The 22048-nt window shown below is 46.6% G+C and overlaps 1 protein-coding gene across 2 annotated transcripts in view; it reads left to right on the top strand.

Annotated features, from left to right (window-relative positions):
• The window catches only part of KCNN3 (potassium intermediate/small conductance calcium-activated channel, subfamily N, member 3), a 151801-nt gene extending 130245 nt beyond the window's left edge, over nucleotides 1-21556 (top strand). The window contains exons 5-9 of one of the 2 annotated variants that reach the window (XM_008592586.1): nucleotides 88-229; nucleotides 6889-6999; nucleotides 15738-15865; nucleotides 16361-16430; nucleotides 20593-21556. In XM_008592586.1, the coding sequence (XP_008590808.1) occupies nucleotides 88-229; nucleotides 6889-6999; nucleotides 15738-15865; nucleotides 16361-16430; nucleotides 20593-20889 (748 nt within the window). In that variant the 3' untranslated portion in view covers nucleotides 20890-21556. The remainder of the gene's footprint in view (nucleotides 1-87; nucleotides 230-6888; nucleotides 7000-15737; nucleotides 15866-16360; nucleotides 16431-20592) is intronic. The other variant, XM_008592590.1, reaches the window with a different exon arrangement.
• Nucleotides 21557-22048: the final 492 nt, after the last annotated feature.

Here is a 22048-nt window from a genome sequence, read left to right as displayed (position 1 = left end):
TCATTTCCTTCCCCTCTAGGTTTGTCCACAGCCTTTACTCCTGGGAATGGCAGTACCCTTGACTAACTCCTATCTTCCCCTTGGCAGGTACCATGACCAGCAGGATGTAACTAGTAACTTTCTGGGTGCCATGTGGCTCATCTCCATCACATTCCTTTCCATTGGTTATGGGGATATGGTGCCCCACACATACTGTGGGAAAGGTGTCTGTCTTCTCACTGGCATCATGGTGAGTACCTGCCTCTGTCCATCACCCTACCCTGAAAATGTTGCAAAGAGCAAAATCCTTTACTGCAAGCAGAGAGGGGCCTTGCTAGCTGGGGTGCAGGGGCAGCTGCTAGTTAACAGACCTGCATGCACGTCCCCCCACACATAAAAAGGCAGATGTGAAATCTGCAATGGTTTCTCATTTTTCAGCTTACTTTTCTACGATAGGAATAGAGTCCTGGTTCCTGACAGTTAATGGTCTATTCACCAACCCTGCAATGCCCATCACCAAATGGGCTGTGCAAAGCTGGTTGTCAGCCTGACCCTCTGCTCCCCACCCCACCACTGCCCAGCTGCCCAGTTTGCCAACCTCCAGGGAGCATCAGAGCTTGCAGTTTATTGTCCTCCTTCCTGACAGCTGGGTCCCACAGACCTTGGCACCATTTCTGATAAAGTTTAGCTGGAACCCTCAGAGATGGGGTCCAGGGAAAAGGCACTGAACCAGCCTTAAGGGACCTGTGTCCTGGATTGGATTGGCCACTGCTGCCCCCACCTCTTCTGCCCATCACACGGCTGTCATAGCACTGCTCACGGGAGGGACATGGGGTCAGAATCAGAAGCGGGATCTGATTTCCGCTCAGTTTAGACCTGGGCAAGGCCTTTAGCCTGTTGAACCTCAGAATTCTCTAGTATAAAGTGGAGATGGAAGACCTGCCCTGCCCTCCTCACGGGCTTATGGTACGAATGAAATAAAATGATTTCTGTTTAAGTGCTTTGTAAATGTTGAGCAGCCACACATGCAGTCAGTGTTGGTGGTGTCCTCAGTGTCCCCAAGCTCAACAGCTCCTCATTTGTAAGTTGGTGAGGTGCTCCCTTGCCTTGCTGTGCTTTGGGTCCAGGTCAGGCAGCCACTGCTCTTTGATTTGTCCTAGAGTCCTAGAACAGCATCAGAGTGGCATGGGCCCTCTTTTCAGAAGAGGAAACTGAGGCTTGAAGAGGAAAGCACACGTCTAAGCCTGGGTAGTGTTGGGGTAGCATGGCTCTGGATCTCCATGGCTGGGCCTTGCAGCCCTCCCCCAGTGCAGCCCTCTCTCTGCACCCCCAGCATGCTTCTGGGAAAATCCTTCTCTGCGTGCTCCTTCAGATCTCATTCATCACCCCTATTGCTGCTGGGAGAAATGAAAGACCCTCTTTCTGAAAGAGAAATGACTCTGTTCTGCAGTGGGAAGGGAGGTCTGAGGCTCTCCTTGCAGCTCCGAGTTAACTCCTCACCCAGGCTGGGACTGCCCTGCCCCCATCCCACTCAGCCTGTTGGCCTCCTGGGGCTGATCTTGGTGGACAAGGTAGCCAGTCTCACCCGCCACTCAGAGCAGAGGAGGCCAGAGGCAGTTGGCCCAGTGAGCAGGAGGGGGCAAGGGCTGCTGTTTCACCACTGGACACAGCCCTGCCCCTCTCTGACTCAAATCCAGGGCAGGCCCACATTAGCAGGCAGGTCCTGAAACAGCAGTTAATGACAAAAGGCTTAGCACCGAGGCTGGGATATATCATGGGTAAATGTAAGGCTGTAGAACAAACACCTCCCATTGTTTAGTAGGAGTCTTTCTGGCACAGCTCCAACTGTCACCAGGAAACCAGGGAAAGATTCTTCCTCTCAGCAAGGATTGAAATGCCACCTGAAGGCCAGAGCTTTCCTTCTTAGAGCCGCTCCTGGGGCGTGGGCTTTGTGCCTCAGAACCAGCTCCCAGCCAGGGCTGCGCAGAGCCAGACTGCCAATAGGTGGAGGGGCCCTGCTGGGAGCCTGTTATTTTTAAATACCAGCCATTCTCCCTCTCAGCACAGAGCTGTGCCCCATCCAAGAAGTGGCCCCAGATCGACCCACTGTTTCCCTGGTTCCTCAACTCCGCAGCTCCTGGCTCCCCCTCTGACAAACCTGCGTGGAATAGGCAGGACCCCTTTACCCCCATTCCTGCTTCTCCTTGGGGTGTGGTCTTCAGCAGACTGCTTGGTCTCCAGCACCCTATTTTGCTGCCTGGGTCTACAGCGCCCCTTGGAAGGGAGTGTTTTGCTCCTTGTGGATTGGGGTGTGATCAAAGCGGAAAGAACAAACAGATGAGGAGGAACCGATATCCACCTTCCGTATTAAAAATACAGCACACGCCTTTCATCTGCTCTTTTTGCACAAAACCCTGCTGCATAAATACATACCTTTCTATACACAGGAACAGGGAGGTTTCCTCTGTTCCTTGTCAGTATTTTTACACAAATTAAAGTCAGCTGCCTCACTCTGGGGTCAGCCACAGTGAGGAACCCTGGTAGCATTTTTCTAACAAATGTGACTTTTCTAGCTGAGTCACTCCTTTCAAGGATTTTGCACTGCTGAGGAGCCTTCCCAGCTCCTTCCAACCTCACAACACTATGCATATCTCCCAATTATTACTGCAAGTGCCTTTACTAAAGGTAGGGCTTCCTGTTTGGTTACCATGGACACCATGAAGGCCAAGGCAGGGCCTGCTTGCAAAGGGAAAGGAAGGATTTGTGTTTGTGGGCTGTAAATAGTCTTAATCATTGTTTTCTCTTGGCAATCCCAGTAATGGTGTAATTATCAAACATTAAGTAGGGTATATACTTGTCTGAACAACTTGATGTTGCTGGCACAGACCTGGTGTGTTTGAGATATATTTCACCTATAGTAGCAGATATATCAAAGTCCAGCATCTTTCCATAAAGAATTTTCATGATAACAGTTACAATTGAGTAGAGAGAAAGCTGTCAATATTTAATGTCCAGAACTGAAAATGACAACGAAATTTAAAGATGTGCCCTTGCTGGACCTTTGGTTCCATAGGCATCTCTGGAAGACCCTTGGAGCCCCCAAGTCTGCTTGGCAGTTACTTTGTTTCAATATAGCCACTTTCTAAAGCAAGACTCGCTCTGTGGACCCTTCCTGACTTATGGACAAATAGACAAAAGTTTCCAGGATGTCTGTTGGGACACTGAGCTTCTCCCCAATGGCCTCATGAGAGATGCCTCTTTGAACTGCAAAAGGAAAGTGATGGAGAAGTGAAAGGCAGCACAAATCAAGTCATTTGGGGAGGAGGCAAAAAGAGGGCTCAGCAAGACATCTGCTTAATGTCAGTTTTAGAAGATGAGCTTCTCCCGAAACACCTTGGTTTCAAACCAGTTGATGTTATTTTAGTTGTTACATGGAATCTGTTGCAGAAACAGATTCCAACTGTAAGTGCTCCAGGCTTCCCTCCTCCATTTGTCACTTTCATTTATGTTTTATTTTATTTTATGCTTCTTTAGTTAAGAACACCTCATACTTTTCCCTTGGGATACTTGTTTTCCAGCTTCTAAGGTTTTCCAGCTGGAAAATGTTTCTTGGAAGCAAGAAGTGGGAGGACTAGTGTGGAGGGGTCTCGGTCCAGATTTGGGACAAATCTGTAGATGAGTTAGGCATGTTCACTCTGTCCCAGCCACCTTTTCTCTGCTCACTCTGTGCTCCCTGCTCATTCAGGTAAACTTCGAACTTGGAAAGTTCGAACTCACCAGGGGTAGACATGCCTCCAACCCCTTCCCCATGGAAATAAGAGATGGGCAGAGCAGACCCAGGGAGTGCAGTTGGTGTCATCTGTGATTCAGGGCTTGGCACATCTGAAGGCAAAAGGCTGAGTCATGAATCTGTTCCCCAGTCTGACCCCATGGAAGTCAGACCAGCAGCTGCTTTACCCTGTGCTGTCTCACTGCGTCCTCTCATCACACGCCCCCTCTGCCCACTAAGATTGCATTTCTAAGATTCCACACTAGGACAGCATGAGCTCCCACACACCACAATCAGCCAGGTCCTTGGCAATTTGTCTCAAAACCAGCCTGCATCACTGCCACGTCACATGCACACTCCCAGGCTGCTGGCAGGGCCCATCAGACTGATGAGTTCATCAGAGTGAAGGAAAACAGGTGATAGGTGATCCTCACGCCACTTAAAGATGGACACAACAGGGCAGGTAGGTGGGACCTCATGGTACTTCCTTTATTCCCTCTAAGGAGCCAAAACTGACCATTAGCATTTGACTCAAGTCTTAGGCTCCTTGTGCTTCCTTCCTTCCTCTCACTCCCATTGGTCCATCCTTTTTTTCCCATTCCTCAGCTCCCTCCTCTTCTCTTTCCTTCTTCTGACCCTTGTTGTTTAGGATGCAGCACAACTTGTTCCCACTTTCCTTCTCTGCTCCACCTCCCTCTCTCCCTGCACCCTCCTCCCTTGTCTCTGCCCTACCTCCCTCCCCCACATACACATGTACATTCTGGGGAGGACCAGTAATTAGATTTCAGCACTTTCTGAAGTTTGCTGATATCTGACTCCATCTTTATTTACAAGGTTGCCTCTTAATGGAAGTGACCAGGTGAGGCTTCATTTTTGACGACCTCCCTAGTTCCATCTAATGGATTATCTAAAAGAAAAATAAAGTGGAGAGCATCCACTCCTATCTATTTAGTTGGAATTCAGGATTAAGAACACAGCATCCTCCAGAGAAATAGCCATACGGGAGTACTGACATCTTTAAGTTCAAAGAAATTGGGAAATGTCATCTAGTTCACCCTCCTGCCTCCACACAGAAATTTATCTTAGTCATATAAGATAGGTGGTTCCTTAGGTAAAACACTTAGCTTCTATTTAGAAGCCCCCTGCTCTCAATCAGATAGACTGTGGGCCATGACAAGAACTGTGGAGCAGTCCCTCTAGCCCCTGGAAATTCGGGATGATGGATGATTGTTTTGATTATATTCCCAAAGTGGGATGGTGCAGGGAGACTCCCTCTTCAGGCTTATTGTACCCCCAGCTTTCAGGGATGAATTAAGTTGAGTTTTCTCTTGACCCAGGGAGATGAGGGAGAATGGAGCCTGGGGAGAACCCTCTCCATCTGATGTTCCATTTTTGACACTGTGATATGTCCCTCCTTTTGGCTTTCAGCCCAAAGTGTTTTGGAACTCCATATAAAGGGCAGGGATGATACTCGGTCTGGTTGAGGCAAAAGGGAGCACACATCTTCCCTCTAGGACCGCTTCTTTTAAGCTATTTTTTGCTTAAAGACCTGGCTAAATTGATTATAGCTATAGACCAGGCTGTCCAACTGTCCATATCCTTTGAAAATTGGGTACAGAGTCTCTAGCAAGTCACAGATGCCAAGAAAACACAGCCATCCCTGAACAAGAGAGGAAAATGAGGTCAGAAAAGGAAAGTTCACAGACTCAGTTCTGTTCACTTGTTGTGCTAGACATGGGTGGCTGACCAAATGTACCAAGAAACACTAGATTGCTTTAATGGGAACCCTTGTGAAAATCTAGGGGAAAGTGTTGTCAACTTCAACCATACTGAAACTCACATAGGCTAGCCTTGGTCAGCCTGTGAGAAAAGAGAGAAAGAGATTATGAAGGAGAGAGTAGGGAAACAAACTACCCAAATGCATTCCTGTTCTTTTCTGTTTCTCACACATTCTGTAACACCTGATGAGTCAAAAACGTTATTGATGGATTCCTTCAATCCCAGGACCTCAAACTGCTAAACTGGGCTCTGTGGCGACTAGAATTAGTGTTTAGCACCTGGAGGATCAGACTGTTGGCTTTCACAAGTTCATCATCTGTTTCCATGAGTGGCAGTCAGTGTGGTCCAGAGCCCAGTCAACAGGAAGAGGGTGATGGTCTCTGTGGAGAGTCCACTGTCAGCAAGGACAGGAGAATCTGCAGAGGAAAGGGTTTCTCTCTTGCCCCAGTGCTCACAGGCCATCCGAGAAGCACAGTAAAGAGGTTTTAAAAGTCCATTGGGAGAATGTTGGAATGTACCACTTTCCTTTCCCTGCTCATTTCCCAGACAGGAGAGAAAGTGAGTCCTGCCATTCTTGAGACTCGATGCAATCCTGCTTCTTTATGCACCTTCCCCTGGGCTCTCTGGAATGGACCTACCTGAGCAGACTAGGAAAACTATTCTGGAAAACCCCAAGGGTCTTCTGCGGGTTCACTCAAAATCCTGGTTTTAGGCAGAAGTGTTATCATCTTTAAAATCTCTGCATGATGGTGAATTCATGAGCCTCCTGATGAAAGCAAGAAAGAACTGATTCTGGTGCTGAGTCATAGCCTAGACCTTCAGGTACAAAGACCCAGCTGTGCAACAAACACAGTCATTGAGTGCACATGTTCATGCCAGCCAGTGTTCCTTCTGGGAAGCAATCTTTGGGGGAAATATATTGCCTCTTCATTAGATTATTTTCAAGAAAACTCTCAACCACTGGCAGGTGTCCCATCTATACACCAGTTGATGCATAGCCTTTTTTCCTCCTGTGCCCACTGGTCCAGTGGGGTTGGGACATGCATGAGGGAGACAGGGCCTGTGTGTGCTGGACTCTCTGTCTTCTGCTGCCTTGCACAGCCTGTCAGGTGACCTGGCGATATCCGTTGTTTAATTTCCCCAAAGCCTCAGCTCCAGCCAGGATTCTGCTCCATTATGGACTGGCTATCTCTGTGAAGACAGTCTCTCAGAGCTCAGCTATAGAGCACAAGCCAAGAGGCACTGCAGATCCCCTCGTGGGTGGGGACATCAGGGCCCAGGATGTGCACAGAGCACGTTGAATTTTTTGCCTTGCCTCTTGATGATGTCTCCTCTCTGGTCCTTTTGGTGTCCCCCCATAGGGTGCGGGCTGCACTGCCCTGGTGGTGGCCGTGGTGGCCCGAAAGCTGGAACTCACCAAAGCAGAGAAGCACGTTCACAACTTCATGATGGACACTCAGCTCACCAAACGGGTAAGATGTCATGCATCCGCATCTTAAAGGGGGACTTAAGACTAAAGCAGAAGCCAGTCAGAAAGAAAATAGTCACATGGTATGGGTCAGTGCCACATCTTTAAATAGAGTGCTGAGAGAACCCCAGACACAGGCAAACAGCCTCCACGAAATGGGCACAACGTTCCTGTCTTCTATTAAATCACTGTGCATGGTTCAGTCAACCAAATAATTATTCTGATAATTAAATCAATAGTATGCAATGGTATAACTCGCCCCCTTGCCTAATGGTACCAAATAAATTACCCAGCTTGAGGCAGCATTTTTGTTTATGCTCAAATATTTTCATGCTTCTCATTAGGAAGGACAGTAGAGAATCTTAAAAGTATATTGGAAATGTATCTAAATCTAATCCTTAAAAAGAATAATTTAAAACAATCATTCCAGTAGAGCCCACATTCTTAAATAATATTGTTCATCAAAACATCATCATCCAATTTTCCTCTCCGTTTTTCAGATAATGTTTCTTATACTCTTATGAAAGTGGTTAAGAAGGATGAGAAACTGGAAATATGCAGGAATAGGCAGATCATTTAGCTGCTAAAAGTCTGACACCCCACTGAATTGTCAAAGAAAAGGCCCATTTAAAAGAGACAGAATGAGCCTTCCAGGATAACAGCAGGCCAAATGAGCAAGGCAGGAGCTGTTTATTTAATGACAGCTTTTATGGAAAATTCTTTAGAACTGCAGGCTGAACAAAGGTCAGTAATATGATTTCCTACAAGACTCTCCTTTTTCTGAGCTGAGAAAACCAAAACCCTGTGCTGGGGCCTTGGCCTCCATAGTAAGTCTTCCTCATTTTGGACTAAAGTGGGTTCAGGGATTCATAAGCAACCACATTTTGATTTGGATTTTTGAAAGCTAGAGAAAATATTCAGTGATTAATGTTTCAGTGCAGAAAAAAATGTGTTAGAAATAGAGACAAAGGCAGGAAGGGAGAACAAAAAGAGAGAGAGAGGATGACAGAGCGCTGCAAGCTCCTAGCGCGAAGGCAGTGGGAGAATGTGCAGTTGCCAAGGCCTCTCCAATTTCTCGGCAGAATTATTTATGGTGTTTGATTGTTTGGTCTTTGATTACATTTATTGGATTCTTTTAAAGAGCCTCCAGATGTTAAAAGGAACGGTACAGACAAATATTCTTGTGTTGTTGACATACAGACGAATGTGGCACATCATGGCCCGAGCTCCCAGCTGTACAGAAGAAAACATGATCTGTAGCCTCATGATATCAGTGACTGGAGGTTGTCCCATGGCAAGGCCTGCAGGTGTCACATGGGATCTTGTACCTTGGTCACTGTTCTTTAGCCCCCTCAAATATGCATGCGGAAGTCACGCTTGGTATTGAGGAAATCACTAAAGTTATTGCAACACCTAAATGCAAACAGACTTGTGTCTATGATCCTGAAACAACTTGGTGATGTTTCACTGAGTTGAAACTACAGGCAGGAGTGAGGAGAGAGAGATTTCTTCCTCCAAAACCTTCTCCAAAGCTGTTTATCAAGAGCACAGACATTAACAGTCTCTCTGGTTATGCTGGTTTGCTTTTTTAAAACAAGTATGTACTTTGTATTTGATGTTAGTCCTTTGTCCTCTCCATTTTTCACCCAGTAAATCAGACATTAGAGGAAAAAAAAGCCGAGAAAGCCAGTGCCCTTATATGCCAGGAAAATAAACATTTTTTTTCTACAATATAATTGTAGGAGATGAGATTGTGATTACTAATTTCAATCTTTCAAAAATAATTCTCTAAAATCCTCCTCAAGTCCACTTACTTTTTGAGAAGTAGGACTGAAAATCAAATCAGCAAATATTTATTGCTCACCCACGAGTGCAAGATACCTTTTTAATCAAATAACATCTAGCTTTTCTGAGAATACTTACATCTGCTGAAACGTCCCTTTAATATCTAATATCTTTTCCCAGAGAAATAAACAACACAAAAGGGATGGTTCTTACAGAGAGAAGATTTTCAAAGCTGGCAGGTCTGGGACTTCCAAAGGTTCTTTTACATAACCTTGATTGAAATGCAACTGGCTGTGTCCTTGGCCTACTCTGGTTTGAGCTAACTTTTATCTGCTCACAAGAGAAGCCCACCTTTCTTCCCCTGGGGATGCCTGGTCTATCCTCTGTCCTCTCCAAATGGCCCTTCATTTCCAGCTGGAGAGGCTCGTGGGTCAAAGAAATGCCAAGCTCAGTCTATTTATAAGATCTCAGTGAATTCTTGGAGAAAGATCTAATGTGGAAGAAGCTGAGTGTGGCATAACTGCAAACCTCTCAGGAGTGGACAATAATAGATTTAACAGTTAAAAGCAATCTCTTACAAGTATATACCACCTTAATTCTTCAAGTACCTAAGTGAAAAAAGAAAAAAAAAGGAATTGCAGCCTATTAAGCATAAAAATACTCCAATTGTCCCAGTGTTTCCTCATCGTGCCTGTCTTGCTATAAAGGCTTCTGCCCAGCCTTTACCATTAGAGCCAGCACTATTTTTATTTATCTGTTTGTGGGAGGGAAGGGGGTTTGATAGCACAGGGTAGGAACTCAGTTTCTGGTTATCCTGAATTCTGTGGCTTGTCTTCTTTCGCTTGTATAACTTGTCAACCCCGGTGGCAATGTCACTTCTGTATTTAATGTGATCCGATCTTCCCACACTGACTTTGCGGCGTCACTGCCATTGTCATTCTATAATTATAACACTGCTAACCACTGGGCTACTAGGTAATACATAAGTAAATGACACATAGAGAGACTGTAAAATAGGTACTAGAGTCACATCTTCTCTGCCACCCAGTGCTCCATGTCCCCATCTTTCTGTTTTATGTAGTTAAACTCATTCATCACAGAAGTCACTCTCTGGTTGCCACACCCTGTGCTCTGGGGACATCAAGGTGGGTAAGAGGTGGTCCTTGCCCTCATACTTAACCTCTGGTTACCAACTACCATCAGAGAGCACTCCCCTTATAAAAGGCAGGGTGGGCTGCCATGGACACTCTTGGCTGAAGAGGTACCATGGACTGGAGCTGTTCTCTTCACCACGCATACTCTTCACGTCAAACCACAGTGAGCAAAACCTCCAGCCACCACAATGGGTGTGCACGACTGACGCAGGACTATCTCTCTTTCTCCTTGTTCAGGACTATCTCTCCTTGCTGAAAGTGTTTCTTGCCCCAAATACCTCATCCAGGTGCACATCCCCACAAAATCAATGACTAAGACCAAAACCAAACCCATACTTCTCTAAACCAGTTCTTTCTCCTGACCTCCCTGGTCTGCTAGTCTCCAGGCACGAAGACGTAGCACCACCTCTGACTCCTCTGTGCCCCGGACTCCACAGGGGTTGAGCAGTTTCTGAGCCTGATTTGACCTTGCCATGGGCTGTTCACACCTGCTGGTCTCTCCAGGTCATCTGCCCCACCATACTCCTAGCTGCTATCTTCCCAGTCTTGCACCATCATAACAGCTGGCTAACTTCTCTCCTCACATGCACCTCCTTTACCCCAGTCATCCTGCATTTTGCTTCCTCAGAGTCTAAGGACTTAGCTCTGAGCATATCCCTCTCTGCTCAAAAACCTTTAGTTGCCCCTCCCCAATATCTACTGAACAGTGCTGTAGAAAACTTTTCTAATTATGAGCACATGTCAAATTTTATCATAATCCTGCTAGAAAAAAATTTTTTTCAGCAGCCTAATTTGAAGATTTAGTAGGGGCATTTTATAAGAAAATACAATAGTCATCGTCATACCCGATGTAAGAAGTCTGGCTAAAGGACACTAGACTGCTGACCAAAGGCTGGTTGGACCCATGAATAGATTCCCAGAACAAGTCTTCAAAATTTGTCAGATAATCAATTGAGCAGTTATCAGGAATGTTAATTTTCCCCAGAAGAGAATTGTAAATTACATCACTCACAAATGTTCTGTCCCAGACAAACTGGGTGCAGTTTTTGATTTAACAACAGTCATGGAAACATTGTGCATTTGAGCTGGAAGGATCCTTAGTGATGAGCAGATCCAACTGAGATTGGAACACTCAGGCCTAGAGCAGGGCAAGGGTGGGCCCCGGCCGTGTGCAACTAGCTGGGCCCTATTCAGGATCCAGCAAGCAGCTCTCCAGCCAAAACCCAATGGGTTTTCCAGGGCAGTCAGTTCCTTGGAACTCAGCATGGTGGTTAGCGTCCCAGGCCTGCTGGAGAGAAAAATCAGTTTAGCTGTGCATCACATGAATAGCATTATAGAATTACCCACCATTTATTACCATGTTGCTATGGGGAAAGAGCTTCAAATTCCAACTTTGAACCACAAAAATACATCTCTTCCTCTCTACCCTCCCCAATTTCCTGCCAGCACAGGGGTGGAGCCCCCAGTTCCAAGTGTTCACTGAGGACCTCTGGGTGAGGCAAGCAAAGAAGGGAGTGTAGAATCAAATGGAGGAAGAAGGAGAGGGGGTGTCAGCAGGGTGATGACAGGGAGGGCAGCCCAGGAAGCCTGTGGGGGTGACGATGAGGGAAGAGTGGACGTGGCAGATGGAAAAGAGGGAACAGCCCCCTTCTCCAATCCTGTGCTCAAGGGATGCCTCAGTCTGAAGACAGGGCTGGCTGCGGGTTCCTGACAGAGATGTTAATCAATGCTCAGTTAGTCTAGGTTGAATCTGTGTAACTCCTTGAAGTTACTTAAGTCATACCCACTGTAGCCTGACCTGGTCTCCTCCCTTTCCCCTCTCCAACCTCCAGGTAGAACACTCTTCCCTGGGCATGCTAATAATTTCTTCCCTGGCGGGTATACCAGTGGGGCCTTTGGAATTACCCTCCCAGGGCTCCCTGTGGCTGCTGCAGGCACAGGGTGCCCAAGAAGGGTGCTCCTTTCAACCCCCACATACCTCTGCCCTGAGTATTCCTCCTGCAGCCAACAGCCCCTCTGTAATACCAAGTGGCAAAGAGGTGGCCAGAGCAAGCCATTGCCATAGGATACTATGGCCAAAAGCTTAAGGAACAGACATCTGTGTTCTACTGTACGTTTTCTTTTGTTGGGGGTTGGGGAGATGATAAGGAAAGGAGCTGGCACTTAGAGGGGGAGAAGGATATTAATAAAACTACCGTGATTGAGGCGTACTGAGGCCAGGCTCTAAGCGTTTTAAGTGTGTTCTCATTTAATCAACAACAGTCCCATTTCACCAATCGATAGCACCTGCCTCACTCTCTAGCCTGCACCCTGCTTTATTTTACTTCGAAGTACTTATTACCTGACTGTAGATTACAAATTGCATACTGTCTCCTCCACAAGGTTGTCAATTCCATGATGGTAGGAATGTTATTGATTTGTTCATTGCAGTACTCTCACTTCCTACAACAGTGTCTGGCCCATAGTAGGTGCTCATTAAGTATTCCTTGAATGAATGAATAGGAAAGTGAATCTCAGAGAATTCATAATAGGTGGAGCCAATAATCCCATCTACTTGTCAGGTTTTTCTGAGGGTTAACAAAACAATGCAAACGTAAGAGTTTAGCACAGAGCCTGGCATATAGTAAGCACTGAGTAAATGTTAGCTGTCACTATTATTTGCAAGATCTTAGTTGAACCACTTTCTTGCCCAGGCCCATTAATCTTAAAGCCCTTACTAAAATATGTAGGTCACAGAACTGATTTGCTGGATCCAATCAGAGTGAAAGAGTCAATTTTGGGAGTGAAGAAGACAATCGGCCCATATGCTTATGGTTTGGAGGCAGCTGGCCTTCCTCATACAAAGGATCCTCTCCTAACCATCCCCGAACCCATCCAATCATAGCCAACCTTGTGCGGTCCTTCCCAGTTTGCTGCTTCCATCTCCAGCCCTGCCCCCTCCTACCCCTGCACTCTGGGAGCATCTTTTGGCCCTGGTGCCCATACCCACCAGGTGAGCTTAGAGGGTACCGAAGCTCTCGTCAGGGAAGGGTGAGTGAAGCCCTGCAGAGGCTCAGCAGATCCCAGGAGGGGTGCATGACCTCATCTGCTCCCCATCCCAACAATGCTCAGAGCGAACATCCAGGTGAATTGGAAGGAGATCCTGGTCACAATAGCATTTACTGTCCACCTGGGAAAGCACAGTGCAGTTAAAAGCCTATTTCTTTTTCTCTTGCAGATATTGATCTACTTAGATTTGTGCCAGGCTGTTTGCTGGCAGTTAATTTCAGAGTCAGCACAAGGGCTTGCATTTAACATCACTTTCCCAAATGCGCAGGGGCCTCCCATTCAAGCCCATAAAGATGATGTGGCTGCCTCTCTCAGCTGCCCAGCTGTGCTGGGACTTCAGCATCTTATATTTAGGCTGAAGTTAAGTGCAGGACCTGGACTCTCTGTTCTGTCATGTTGCTAAGTGAGGGCCAGGATGATTTAAAAATCCTCTCATGTCCTTTCCAATTTCCTGATCTTGGAAAACAGAAAATAATTTTTTGTGTGTAAGGATGAAATCTAGTCAGGTCTTTTCTTCAGACCACATGAAAACCTTATGCTCTTCTTGGACTAGCTAGCTGTGTGATTCTGGCCTCACATCCCATTTCTGAAGCAGTTTCCTCATATTTTAAATGGGGTGTTTGAGCTAGAGAAGAGTAACATATCCGTATGGTACTTTACAGTTTATATAGCACTCAATCCACACTGACTCAATTTGTTATTTATAACTTATGGTCTTGGTTGCTATCTCAGTTTCTTCATTTGTAAAATGGGGATAATATTAGTACCTGCGTGATAGGGTTGCTGTGAGGATTAAATGAGGGCCGACTCAGACCCTCGTAAAGTGCTCAGACCTTGCCTGGCACCTGGTAAACATTGGCTGCTGCTTTCACACCATCAGCACATCTCTCTCACCTCATTTGGGCCTCATAGGTAAGGATTTATTTTTCCCATCCTACAGATAATGAGGCATTTGCTCCTAAACTGCTTAATCATTGACAGAACAGGGATTCACCTGCAGGCTTTCCGGTTTCAAATGTTTGTTCCACACCAACACTGAGACCATCATCAAAGGCCTGGCAGCCTTGATCTTCTGTGGCTCTATCTGCATTCCAAAAAGGAAGCTCTGTAACCAGGGCTCCGCTGATCATTGTCAATACTGCGGCAGGGTTTTCCCTCCTGTCTTTCTCTGGGGCTTTCCTTGGAGGCTAAGCACCCAGAGAAATTGAAGACATCACATGTCAAATTGCCCCATCTTCCTGCAAGAGGACAGCAGTAGTATGTGTTTTGCAGAGAGAGAGCCTTCCTCCTTTTCGTGCCACCTCTTTTGCCAGGAAGTAGCTGTCCGTTCCACTCCTTGAGCACAGTCCTAGAAACCTCCCTCTCCTCTGCCTTCCCCTTCTCCTGGACACCCACCATCTCCAGCTGCAGCTTATGACCACCTGCTTCCTTTCAGGCAAGAAAGTATCAGAGGTGGGCAATTAAGTCATTTAAAACCATTTTCACAGTGAATTTTTACTGAACAAAAAAGCAATATTTACGTCCCTTAGACATTTCTGAGAAGACTTAGCTGTTCTTTTAAAAACATCACTTCAGCGCCAATGAAAAATATAATCCAATCTCAGTAATAAATTTTTAAAACATACACACACAAAAGTTAGCCTGCAAAACAATGTTTCCTAGCCTTCCCACACGTCTCAGTATTTTAACAACGTCCCATCTGTTGATGTCAGTCTCGAGAAGCAGGTCTGTACTCTCCAATTTTATTAAAATCCTTTCTGGCTAGTAACCTGATTTCTACTAGGCTGGCCTATTTACTTCCAGGCCCTGGGCCTGTGGCCCTGTGCCAATTTGCATGGCTGACAGAAATGGGGATGGTTAATCAAAATTTGTTTAGCTTGTGCTTAATAAAGAATGTTTTCTCTTGCTCTTGTTACTAATTGCTGAAGATGTCTGTGTTTAGTTTAAAACTTTGTCCCCTGCCATCTGGATGCCATTGATATGTCTCAGCTCCATCGTGAGCCGGGCGATATCAGTGGTTTCCATGTCAACAGATGACAGCGTCATATGTTGAAGCGTGTGACTGCAGTGCACACAGAGGAGCCAGCCTTGGGAAAGAGGAAGCTCTGGTTTCACACCTAAATATCTTCACTGATTTCCAGACGTTGCTTTGAAACTATTTCAGTTTTATGCCAATTACGTTTACATGTAAAATCGCAGTATAAATGTTTCCGGCCATTTGGGAAAGGAAACAATGGACTTGTTGATACCTATACTTCCAATCAGTGGGAAAGACATTTCCTCAAAGAGGCCTTTAAAAATCTCCAGCTGATAGGAAATCTGTTTAGTCTATGAATCTGAGGAATGTACCGTGTGCACTAAATGGAAATCTCAGGTAAAGCGTGGAACTCTGCATGCGAGGGCAGCAATGGCATATATTTACCTATTCAAAGGGGACCCTGGGCCTCCAGGTCTTGATAATGCAGCCTGTCTAAATATAGCATCAGCAACAGCAGTCAAGAGGCAGTACCGAACTAATTAAGAAAGAAAGAAAGAAACACCCCTCAACCTCAAGCTCTGGTCTACTGTGTTCAGTACAGAATTAATAAGAGATGAATTTTAATCATCTTTTCTAAGAGTTCTGTGATTTTGATTAAGAAAATAGATCATCGCAGAATCATTTCCTTATGAGGTAGACTGTAGCAGCAAACATGAAAAACTATTATGTGAACCTGGGAAAATTAACCTGATAGCAGCCTACTTTATTTTTCTTTAGATCAAGAATGCTGCAGCCAATGTTCTTCGGGAAACGTGGCTAATCTACAAACACACAAAGCTGCTAAAGAAGATTGACCATGCCAAAGTCAGGAAACACCAGAGGAAGTTCCTCCAAGCTATCCACCAGTGAGTATGCCAGAGCAGCTCAGCTATCAGATGGCCAGATTAGGAGTGGTGGGACCCCTGCAGCTCTATCAGTATCTTACTATATACTTAAGAGGCACAGAAGAAATCCATTCTGTTCCCCTCACCAAGCACTGGGGTGGTGAACTGGACCCAATTTGTCTGTTTATTCACTTACTGCATGTGCCAGGCATTGGGAAACCTGCTATGGAAAGTAAAAAATTAGGGTCATTCTAAACACACACACACACACGCACACACGCACACATGCACACACCATGCATTGCAACTCAAACCAAAACAAACTGTGCCTGGTGCTTTCTATGGAAGAGGAATAAAAAAAAAAAAGCCGCTGATTCTAGTCAGTTGCTACCCATGTTCAAGGTCCCCATGCTGAGCTCCAAAGTCAGACAAATTGATAGTGCTATGGAATCTGCTGGTAGGGCTAAACCTTAACATGAACTTGAAAGGTCTGTTTGTTACAACTCTTCCCCACAGACTGAGGAGTGTCAAGATGGAGCAGAGGAAGCTGAGTGACCAAGCCAACACCCTGGTGGACCTTTCCAAGGTGAGTGACAGAATCTGAAGACATCCTAAAGAGTTCTCAGACACTGGCATTTGGATGTTTCAGGTGCACCTGTAAAAACCTGCCTATGTGCAAACTGTGCAGTGCAGGACCAGGAAAGCAGAGAACAATTCCTCCTTGGTTAAAAAATAATCCAGGTTCAAGTTTTTGACATTTGTACTCTACCAGGATGTCTTGTTGTCTTCTAAAACCTGGCGTTTGTTTAAGTTAAATATCTCAGTTTTGTCTTTGGTTGAAATTAATTAGCTGACCTACTAATCTTTTTAGTGTATTCTTTTATTAGCTGTACACTGAGGGGCTCCCGGGGATGAGCTCTCCAGTTACACAGCGGTGAGGCACTCTAACAAGGACCAAACAGTGACGGCAGCCACGCTGACTGCCTAGGTCACGTCCAGAAGATCTATTTGCCATCATAACTGGAAATTCATGTTCCTGCATCCTCCAGTCCATACAACCCAGTTTTTCTGGACTCAAATTGTTAGAGATGATGGGGTGCATTTCTTTAATTCTCAGGAGGCAGGTAGCCTATGATGAACATAAAGATACCAAAAAAAGAGAGCTCTCCTTTGAGAGCCCTAGGGCTTAAAGCTTGATAATTCACTGTCATTCTGTGTTTCTGGCACTGAAGTACTGTAAATACTGTAAAGAAACGCTCCTCTTGCAAACCACCGAAGTGAAGGAACCGCAGGCTGCACTGCTGCAGAGCCGAGAGTAGGTAGGTGCCTTTGAAGAAAAGGCCTCCCTGTCCTCAGCCCCCTCTTCTCATTGCCTCTAGATAGAAATTGTATATCAAGTGTAGAGCCCGGGGCCCGGCTGGCAGAACATTCTAGCAGATGTCAATTATCATAATGGAACACATTCCCTGGGTAAGCGAGAGAAACTCCCTCAGGCAAATTAAGCACCCTTTGAAAGGAGGGTGCAATCAGAGAAATTACTGGTTGTGGGACCACGTGCAGGCACCCTGTTCAATGCAGGGATCAAGCCAAAGAAAGGGCCTTCTAAGCCTGTGAGGACTTCAATCAGGGAATAAATGGCTTGGCACAGTTGGGGAGAAGCCTGCAGGCCTGTGTGCCTTTGGAGGAGGGTGGTCAGGAGGAGTATAGGGTTCATGAGAGGCTGGGGTTGGGGAGGACATGAATGGAACGCAGACACGCAGGAGAGAACTCCCTGGGGTCTTGGGTGTGTTGGTTAATACTCTTGGGTTCCAATATCAGAAACCCACTGGAACTAGGTTTAAGAATAGAGGAATGTATTCTAAGGATATAAGGGAGTCTCATTCCAGGCATGGCCTCAAAGCAGGCATCTGGTCAGACTTCAGGAAGGAACTGACGAGCACCAGACCTGAGAAGCCCTCACAACCCAGGAGGGATTCTCTTGCTATCTCTTTTCTCTCCTTCAGTTCATGTGGCTGCTTCAATTCTCATTCATTCTCTCTCCCTCTCTCTCTGCCTCTTGTCTCCATGGCAGACTATGGAAGGCTCCCAATCCAGAGAGTAGGTTATAGTTTAGCCACAGGTAAAAACTAATTGTCCTCCTATTGGTCTTAATTCCAAATTCTCACAAGATATCAGATGATTGGCCAATTTGGGTCATGTATTTACCCTTAGACTAATGCTGTGGCTGGGAAGAGGTCAGGGAGGGTAAACATAGCTAGGGGCCCACCCTGTGAGTTTCAGGAATGGCCCCATGAGATGCCCCAACATGTTTCTTCCATGAGTAGCCATGTGTCCTGCCTCACCTCTCACCTGGCAGGACACCCTGTGGCTAAAGTTCCCCCTGGGAATATCAGGCAAACCTGACTTTCAGGCCTGCATTCTGCAGTGCCACCTAAGACCTCTCAAAGAGATGGGGCCCAGCAGAGCAGACTGGGGGAAGCAACAGTCTCAGTGAATTGGAAAGACTCTCTTGTGAATCGGATGGGGAAGCTAAGCCATAAATAACCTGGGGAGCAACTTACTCAGAAGGAAGGAGTGTGTGGAGAAGGGTTATGAGAAGATTCCATAGAGCCTTGTGGGGGACATGGTGTGAGATCAGAGGAGGAGGTGAACGCTGACATCGTCCATTCTTTGTCTTTTCCTCCCAGGAGATTCACCCAAGGTCCTGGCAGCCACGCAGCATATTTCACATTGGTCCACATTCCCCCTGGCATCCTGTCACCAAGCAGCGGAGCAGGGGAAGGCAGTAATGCCGCGCCTCTCCTCTCTCTGTACTCAGCCCTCCTGACTCACCACCTTCCCACCCCTGCCCTTTGGTCCTCTCTAGATTAAGAATATGGCATGCGGCCTCCAAATATTATTTTCTACATTGAATAGCTATCTCATAGAATGACAGCTGGGGAGGCCCTTTACCCAATCTCTTCAACTGAAATATAAAAATAATTCCTACCATCTGATACTCAGGTAATCAAATAATATCTGTGAAAATGCTTTGTAAACTATAAAGGTTTTACAAATGATAGTTCTGATTATGAATTATGAATATAGATGAGGAAACCAAGATCCAAAGGAACAAAGTGCCCATCCCAAGTTTGGGCAGTTGGCTAGTGCCAACACTGGGCCAAATCCCAGGGGCCTGGACTCTGAGTGCAGGGCTCATCGGGGTGGCCCTGAGGTCAAGTGAATCTGTGATTTTGTACATTCCAGGAAGCATGGGCACCTTGAGGAGGTTCTGTGAATGTTAATGAACAAAGGAAGTACTTTCACTTCTAAAGTCACCCTCTCCTGCAAGGGCAGCCATGACACAGTGTCTGCTCTGGCAGGGGCAGAACTAAAGGGAGAGAAGCTATCTTCATGCCCTCTCTGCCAACTCCTCCTGTGCCGCCCACTGAAGTGTCCTTGTGGAGCATGTGGTCGGCTCGGAGGCCACCACTACGTTTTCAATTCCCCCTGCCCCACTCTCCTCTCTGGCTTCTCATATTTTGCCTCCTTTTCATCCTCTTTTTCTCTCTCCTTATTTCCCATTCCTTTGGTTTCCATATCTTCCTGGAGTAACTTGAAATTTCAGGTGAAATCAGATCAGGGTGTCACTAGCAGACTACCAGAAACCCAAAGAGCCACACTACCTCCAGGAGGGGGTGGGCGACAGTACGACGACCAGCCTGGCCCTCTGCCATTGCCCACAGGAGGTTCCTTCCTCAACATCTGGGAATGTGAGACTCATGGGAATCTTGCTCCCAAGTCTGATGTACAGAGCCAGGGTGGCATTTGTTAGTTTGCTGGGAGAAATATGGCTGTCACATAGACTAGGACTCTGCAGACTAACACGGGCCCTGGGACATCTCGGGGAGGAGCACTGGCCATAGGTGGGGCCCCCAGGAATGCTGTGAGATGGTGTGGAGTGCAGGAGGGTGATTGGGGAGCATCCTCAGGATAATACCTGTCAGGGACTGAGGGAAGCAGGATGGGTCAGGGCGAGGGTTAGAACTGTGATACAGTCAACCAAGACTTCGGCCAGATGGAATGGCCCTTCAGGGACATCCCAAACTGAGGCAGCATGAACCGGCCTTCATACCTCCCCCTTGACCAGGCAGCTGCCTCTGGCTGACGGCCGTGCCTGAGGAGTTAACTACATTTTGCGTTCTGGCTGCTGTATTGGAATTGGGGGTTGAGGAGACGCACAATAGCTCATAACCAAGTGTTACTATTAACTCCAATTTTTTAAGGAAACCAAGGTTGAGAGAGGTTATGTGACAAAGGGCACATTGTTAGTGAGCTGCAGCCCTGAACTCGAACCCTGGCCTACTAATTGTGTGTACTGCATTGTCCTCCCCGCCCCCAACTTCTCTTGAATCATTAGATGCCAGCTGCCATGTGAGCTGAGAGGTTGGGTCTCTGTAAGAAAATGAAGACAGTCTAGAGACACTCCATTTAAGAAAAAAGTACTGCTTCTTTTCCCTTATGCATGTTTTCTAATAAAAGTTTATCATTAATACTCATTACTTTTGAAACAAGAAAAAAAATGTGCCCACTTCAGTGTCCTCATCTCCAGGAACATAAATGATTTCTCTTTCCTTGGCCAGATCAGACATAGCTGGTGCGGAAGTTGCTCCTGCTGTAAGGTGGGGGGGTATTTCATTTTCCCCATTGCAGATTCCTCTGTGATGACCTGTCGTCTCCCTGTCTCTCGGCTCTGTCTCTCCACACAGATGCAAAATGTCATGTATGACTTAATCACGGAACTCAACGATCGGAGTGAAGACCTGGAGAAGCAGATTAGTAGCCTGGAGTCTAAGCTGGAGCATCTCACTGCCACCTTCAATTCCCTGCCCCTGCTCATTGCGGACACCCTGCGCCAGCAGCAGCAGCAGCTCCTGTCTGCCATCATCGAGGCCCGGGGCGTTAGCGTGGCAGTGGGCACCACCCACACCCCACACTCCGACAGCCCAATTGGGGTCAGCTCCACCTCCTTCCCGACCCCATACACAAGTTCAAGCAGTTGCTAAATAAAACTCCCCACTCCCGAAGTGTTACCCATAGGTCTTAAGATGCAAATCAACTCTCTCCTGGTCGCTTTGCCATCAAGGAACATTCAGACCAGGGAACAGAAAGAAGAGAGACCAAGCTAATTAACTAACTCATGTTCATTCAGCGTGCTTGGTTCGATATGCCTTGAAACCAGAAATCTAATCTCTGTTTAGGTGCCTCTACTTGGGAGCAGGAAGAGGAGATGACAGGAAGCAACGCCTGTGGCAGGGCCCTTGCTGCAGAGTTGGTGGAGAACAGAAACCCACGCTCAATCTCAGGTCTTCACGTGGGGGGTGGGGGGCCAGATGCACTGAAGTAGCCAACAGCGAAGCCAGCCCAGAATAGGGGCCCACTGGGGAGGGGGTTGTGTTAGGCATGGGGAATGGGTTCCTCACTGCTGGGGTCCTCAAGTGTACCTCTCTCCTTTCCTTTTGTCCAAGGAAGCCTCTGGGTGACAAAAGCAAAAGAGAGCTGCCACAACTTGCCAAAACAGACATACCCAATTTAGACTGAAAAAGAAAAGCATAGACCAATAAAAAGCCAGATTTTCCATCCAATATTAGTACCCATATAAACCTGTGTTTGCAAGCGTGTGCACAAACACACACATACACACCCCACATCCAATCCAGCTCCTTTCTTGTTTGAGCTTAACCCAAATAAAAAGGGACCTGGTACCTTACCCTGCACACAGTAGGCACTCTCTAAATGTGTGTCCAGCTGGTCCAATCTGAATGTGGGGTGATTTCAGGTAGTTAGCTAGTGTTAGCCACATTCTGAGCTTCACTGAAGATGCAGGTCCCTTCAAACACAATGCAGGTTGCTTTGCCCTGGATATGCACCATGCTTGATCTGAGATGGACGCCAAGACAAAATTGCTGGCATTTGGGAGGGATAATCAGGCTTCTAAAAATAACAGCTTCTGCAGAGTTTTCTTCTTACATCCAAACAAGCTGTGGTTCGATGGACCACATGACCAGGTGTATGTGAGTGAGGGAGGGGGGACCGAGGATTGTGCATGTATGTGCACAACCCAATGAAACCTTAGTGAACAGGAGCATTGTTTGGGGATTTGCTGAGCTGTATTTATCCAGCAACAGGTTTCCAGCCCCAGACATTAGGAGTGCAAAAGGGTCA

This window comes from Galeopterus variegatus, unplaced genomic scaffold (assembly GCF_000696425.1).
Source record: "Galeopterus variegatus unplaced genomic scaffold, G_variegatus-3.0.2 Scaffold154, whole genome shotgun sequence".
Classification (NCBI taxonomy): Eukaryota; Metazoa; Chordata; class Mammalia; order Dermoptera; family Cynocephalidae; genus Galeopterus; species Galeopterus variegatus.
Note: the sequence above shows the minus strand (reverse complement) of the source record. Positions and strands in the feature narration are given on the sequence as shown.